General features: G+C 40.0%; 2 protein-coding genes across 3 annotated transcripts in view; both read right to left on the bottom strand.

Moving 5' to 3' along the window:
• The window catches only part of nutf2 (nuclear transport factor 2), a 5,548-nt gene extending 3,282 nt beyond the window's left edge, over positions 1-2,266 (bottom strand). The window contains exons 1-2 of one of the 2 annotated variants that reach the window (XM_035665106.1): positions 2,166-2,266; positions 778-899 (exon numbers count right to left, since the gene is read on the bottom strand). In XM_035665106.1, the coding sequence (XP_035520999.1) occupies positions 778-876 (99 nt within the window). In that variant the 5' untranslated portion in view covers positions 877-899; positions 2,166-2,266. Of the gene's footprint in view, positions 1-777; positions 900-1,383; positions 1,767-2,165 lie in introns of those variants that run through there. The other variant, XM_035665107.1, reaches the window with a different exon arrangement.
• A 2,141-nt stretch (positions 2,267-4,407) lies between these two features.
• The window catches only part of tsnaxip1 (translin-associated factor X interacting protein 1), a gene marked incomplete in the record, with an annotated part of 7,435 nt that continues 5,518 nt past the window's right edge, over positions 4,408-6,324 (bottom strand). The window contains 3 exon segments of the mRNA XM_035665874.1: positions 4,408-5,340; positions 5,561-5,684; positions 5,955-6,064. Of these exon segments, the coding sequence (XP_035521767.1) occupies positions 5,251-5,340; positions 5,561-5,684; positions 5,955-6,064 (324 nt within the window).

Genomic DNA, 6,324 nt, shown 5'->3' with positions numbered 1-6,324 from the left:
ACACTCAGTTGAACTTTTTTTTGAGGGGATACAACGGACGAGCCGAGCCATCAGCAACAGTGACGGGCGTAGGATTTTGGAATGACTGGAAAGATGTGGTCTCCCCCTCGCCCCTTGTTCAAAATAAATCAATATAGACTGTATGCTGGCGAGCTAGACAGCTTCTTCAAGTCAAGCCATGTGAGGATATTCGAATACGATAATGGAAATTTACCAGGATAAATAAAAAAAAGAGTGTTATTTATCTCGATTATATTGTACATCGTCTCATCCCTAACTGTAGGGTAGGTACCGGGGATACAATTCTTCCGGACCTGACCGGGCACTATATAAGCCTACACGTGTACAAGTGTAGTTGGAGAGACAGCTCCGCCTCGACTCGTCGTAAAACTGTTTTAACATGTAAGCTCTGTATAAACAACTTCTCAGACGTGTTATCACAGTTGGAATACTCCTCTTGGTTCAGGCGAAGTCTGCAGAGCCTTCATCTGTGTCTTTTTACATGTCTTGTACCAGTTGATTATGTTCACGCATTTTTTACTCTCTTTAGGCAGTAGTTAGTAGTCTTTAGGCAAATCCTCACAATTGAGAAGCTGGAACGAGAATATTTGGCAACTGATTTGGCTTGAAAAGTTATGGGAACAATTAAAAAACAGGCCTCACTCCTATTTAAGCAGGCTCGGTTTTGCATTCTTAGACAGTTAATGCACAGGTGCAGCCCAGCCCTGTGGCAAGTAGCCTCATAACTGAACAAAAGCATGGTCCTCTCACACTCACATATATGGATCCGAGTTGTGATCGGTCAGAGTCAAACATTTGGTAGTAGTGCTGCACGAAGCTGGATCCTATCTGCTCCCACAGAGGCTGGTCCACCATCCTGACTCACCCTGCAACACACACTGGAAGGATGGAGAGATGGCAGATGATGAGGTCAGAAAGACAGAACGGGAGCCAAAAAGAAAAGATTTAAAAAAAAACAAAACACAGGTTGGTTGGCTAAAGAACATGAAAATGATGACTGGCTAGATCTGATCCCAGCTGAAGGCCTAAAGACCTGCCAGGTGTTTCTAATATATTCCATCCAATTGGTATCTGTCAAGGGTAAACACCTCTCTAAAGCAGTCTAAACAATATTTGAACTTTATAATCTTCACCAGCTGAGTATGTATTCCCATGTGACATTTTTATGTTTTATTATTTCCTGTATATAGCCCCACATCATACAGACAACAAAAAGTGCCAAAGACGCTGAGACATGCATCCGGATCCGCCGCTTCAAACATAAATATACTCACTTAGTTCCCTAACTTTACGTAAAAATTCACGCCCCTACATGCTAAAAACAAAACAAAAACAACAACAAAAAAACACAACCAAACTCACCGTGCAATAAAGAATGTACTTATATCACCACAGTGCAAGAGAAAACATTTGAAATACCAGACGAGTTTTTGCTGAACACGCCGTCTCTCCGCTTGGGTGACACTGACAGCACAAGTCATGTGCTTCCACATAACGATACACTGTTGTTACTGGAACAATCCGAGAGCTGCGAAAATTAGCGGCGAAGTCGAAACAACATAGCTTAAATGCCGACGGGACATAAATAGTTCTAGACCTGCGTGAATATAGTTACGGCTAGAAGGAGAGCGAAATAAGCTTGCTCAGTAGTGTTAATAAAGAGAAAAGCTTATATATGGCTAGTTAATGTAAGCTAACTAGCTGCTACTAACGTTAGCTTGTGAGCTGTCTTGTTTGCTAACGTTGACTTAGCCCGTGTTGGCAAAGACACTTCATATACCTAGCATGCCTCCCCGACAGCTAATGTTAGACGTCAGATAAATTGTGTTTCACGGCGTTGGCTAGCTGGCTGGCTGGCGTTGGCCTTCTCACCGGTTGCTAAAAATATCCCGTCTCCACCTAGTGCTGATGCCTCCTCCGGGCCCGCGCACACAGCTCCAGAGCCCCGGAGCAGCTAACTAACGCTACCCCACATAGGCGTGCCCGACGATAGCCCAAAGCCGGACAGGAGCAGCCCATTGAACTACTTATATTACCGTATACTTGTTCAAATGTCACACCAACCCAGCGCTTTTTGTTTCCGCACATGTTTCCATTCACTATTCTATAAGAGGGTTTCCTAAAAATAAGTAATAAAAACTTACCTCTAACCAACGCCGAGGCCGGCTGCACGATCGCACAGTGCAGTGTCTGCTCCCCTACGAGGGCACGCACTCAAAACGGTCACCGGCCCGGTGGATTGTGGGGATTGTAGTCTGTTTGTGTTTGAACAATTTTCAACAGTTGTTTTGTTTGTATGGCTTGTGAAAACAAAATAGGTTAAAGGGAGTTTAATTGAACATCAGTTTGATTATCCTATGAGCTATTAACTATATTCCCCTGCCCTGTTGAACATTGTAAAGAACCCTCACATGATTTACATTTTATAACGCATGAAGACTTTTTCATGAAAAACATGTAACCAGCTTATAAAGTATGATGCACTGGTGTAGAATAAATTTCCCAACAGTATATCAAGTAGTTAAATTAGCCAAATTAGCTACAACATTTAAAGGATCTGTTCACCTAGAATACACTATCTGTGTCTGAGATTTCTACTCCCTCCTGTTTCCAAAGTTCCAAAACATTTTTTGGGATCGCAGCACACTATCAACAGAACTACTTTCTACTGAATAAAATAGTCCCTATTGAAAACTAAAAGGGGGGAAATTCTGCTTATATGTTAATGCATCATTGATTATAATTTAATGAAGTAAGAACCTTGAAAATGTAACCATATATATAGTTATTTGGTATAATTACTAAGTTGACTTTTGTAGTACATTTTGCTGAGAATAGTAAACAACGATTTGAATGCAGGATTTACCCTGGTAATGAGTATTTTTATACTACATCACATATTATTATTATTCATATGGTTTTACAAGATGCTGCTCAGTCTAAGAAAATAAGGCATTGACTGCTTTTTGACTTACTGCTTTACAGATGGCAATGTTGGTCAGTCAGCTGGTCCACAAGTTTGGTTCACACTTAAATATCTCAACAAATATTAGATTTAATACAGACATTCACGTTCCCCATGAATGAAATGTGATAACTTTTGTGACCCCCAGACTTTCCATTTTGTGGCATTATCAGGTCATAATTACAATTTGTCAAACTTTTTTTTTGACCACATACCTGCAAAACTTACATTTTAAACATCATTAAAGCTACTTTAATTCATATTATTACATTACCAATGGATCTGATTATGTGTAAGGTAGTGACAAGTTTTTCAATCGAATTCATCAACTGATTCGGCAGTTCTCCTCAGAGTATTTTTAGTGTATTTAGCTCATTGTTTTGGTTTTCGGGCCTGCAGCTTTACTGATTTGGCTCAGTGCTCTCATGAGCATTTTTGCATTTCTAGCAGCAGCAGGCAGTGTTGTCAGTTAAAAAAGGCTCTAATAAACCCACTATGAGCTACCTGCTCAGCCCCAAACAGCAGACAAAGTTATAGCTGGTAAACATTAGCTGCATTTCCACCACTCACTCTTTTTTGGTTTTCCATTATGGATAGTACCTGGTACCTAGTTTTCAGCCTGACAGTTACTCAGAGAGAAAACATACTCCTTTCTCACACATTGATCTATAGCAATGAGTAAAACTGTAAAAACATATCCTCCAAAACCAGCTCATTCTGTGTAAATTATATTTAATTTATCATTCCCTCCCAAACCTACATTTGACTTGTCCAGTGTGTAGGATTTAGTGGCATCTAGCGTGTGGCCCATATAGTTGCATTTTTGTTACGCCCCTATTTACAGCCAGTGTTTGGTTTGTCCCTTCTGGGCGACTGTAAAAGCCTGGCAGACTCCATGGACTACTAGCTAATTACATGCATTAATCCATTTTGAGGTTAGGGTGGATGGCAGGTGTACAAAGTGCAGGACTCTCACACCACAAAAGACAATCTGCCCAGAAGACTTTCCTTAACCAGCTTGAGCTGAGAGATGTGGAAAGTAGGGTGAATGCGCTTGCCGCAGGGGAGTTGTAGACGGATGGGGTTGCTGACCTTTGAAAAATTCATTGGATGGCAAGAGGGTGAAAAGGGGACTTTAAGGCGTGGCAGAAATATATCCTGATATAATCATAAACAATCATATGTATTTGCTTCGAAAAATGAAGATATTTGAACTAAAAAATATTACATTATTGTGGCACATAGTAAAGCTTACATAGAAATGTCTGAAGGTGGCATTGGAAATCAATAAACCTTTATTTTCAGACATTTCCCAAATACATGTCTATTTTTAATTGAACTTAAGTCACTGAGTCAAAAATGTGGCCATAACAATTATTAAATGATCTGTTCATTTCTGTTTTTTATTTAAATTTTTGTAATATAAATGATTGTGGTAAACTTGACAGCATTTGACACCAAACTGGGGTGGCCATGCATTTGTTAGGGGTGGCCACTGCCACCCCATACCACCCCTCTAGATCCGCCCCTGTGGGTTCTGGCAAATTGACTTGTGGACATTTTCAAACAAGACGTCAACACATACAGTAAAATTGGCTTTTACAGATTACTGTCCACGTCTAAAAGGGGCTTATCTGGGGTGGTTACTTTATCGTCAACAGCACATTCATTAATCTCTTTCTCCAGACCATGTATTTCAAGGGCTTTGAGGCTGGCTGGTTCCCTTTACTTTCTACTTGCAGATACAGTCCCAACACCTAATTTCGTGAAAAATGACAAATGTATTGAATTTTGAAGTTGTAATGAATAGCTTAAGAGTGCAAGACACATACTAATAAAAAGCTATCTGAATGAACACTATAAATCTATAGTGATTTATTTATATTTTGATAAGTTGCATTTGCCAGGATAATATAAACCATTCTACAAGGCACACATGGTACTTATATAACATTATAGAGTCAGTTCACTCAAATCACAAATAATTGACTGTCAATAGAAAATTGATTCCCCATCCAGATTTTGAGCTCTGTGTGGCTAAGACATCTTACTACTGTAACTCCCATCACAATGGAGGTGAATTGCAGACAATGATAATACAAATACATACATTTGCAGTTGGTTAAATGTCAGGAACTGTTTAAAATGCATGATCAATCTGTGACTCCAGAATTAAGGTTTATACATCTTTTTTTTTTTTTCAGATGTACCTAGGTCGGCAAGTTGGCCTTCTCAATATATATAATTAATATTACAACATCATATCAGTCGTTGGCCGGAAAGGGATTTGATGCAGCATTTTCTTCTGATTGGTCAGGAGCTGGAGGTAAGGGTGCCACACCGGATTCTGCAAGCTGTGGGAGCATTAAAGTCCAGAGAGCAAAATCGTAAAAAAGTGAGCAGAAGGCCAGTCAAACTCAGATTTTATTGCCTGTAAATACATTAAAAATAGTTCACATTGCTTCACTAAGAGATTAAATATTAAAGTTGAATTCAATGTTCACCAAATGAGAAGACAAAGATCTTAGAATACAACATTTTGTAAATTACAGTGAAACCTCTGCTGGTACGTACCAGGCTGTGGAGTCTCTGAGAAGAGATGGCGTCATTGCTGCTGTCTGGTTCGCTTTGGGCCGAGGCCACAAGTTCATCTATTTCCTGGTCTGACTTCAGAGGGAACGCTGTCCTCAGGGCTGCCCTATACATACATGCATATACACAAAAGACTCTCTTAGGACAGAGAAAAACAGAGACAGCCAAAGAGAACAAAAACTCACTGTTTCCTGCTAAAGGGTTTTTTATTGGTGATGTTTTTTCTCCCTTTCCCTGAATTGAGGGTCTAAGGGTGAAGGGTGTCGTATGATGTACAGACTGTAAAACCTTCAGTGGCAAGTTTGTGATTTTAGTCTATATTAATAAAAGCAGCTTGGCTTGTAAACAATTGTCCGTGTGCGTCTCTTTATTTTACCTAAACTCCTGGACAGTAAGTGTGCTGCTCTCAGGGGGATCAGAGTCAATCAGCTCTTTTGGTTGGCTGGACTGAACCTGGCTTTGCCCTTGGGCCACACTCTCATCCATCTGTAAGACAAAAAAAACAAGTAACAGTTTGAGATTTTTGGAAATATACTTATTCGCCTTTTTGCCCAGAGTTATCAGAGAAGACTGATACCACTCTTTTGTGTGGGACCAATGTGTAAGGTTTGTCGCCTCTATCAGTGAAGTTTGTTGGAATGAGTATGGGCTGTGAAGTATGTAGGAGAAAGTACGGTAGGCTTGTTTTGCTTGTTTGTCTGTTCCAGGCTAACTGTAGAAAAATGGCGGCTCAACATGGCGGACTC

This window comes from Morone saxatilis, unplaced genomic scaffold, assembly GCF_004916995.1.
Source record: "Morone saxatilis isolate NCDOM2014 unplaced genomic scaffold, NCSU_SB_2.0 Contig2, whole genome shotgun sequence".
Taxonomy (NCBI): Eukaryota; Metazoa; Chordata; class Actinopteri; family Moronidae; genus Morone; species Morone saxatilis.
Note: the sequence above shows the minus strand (reverse complement) of the source record. Positions and strands in the feature narration are given on the sequence as shown.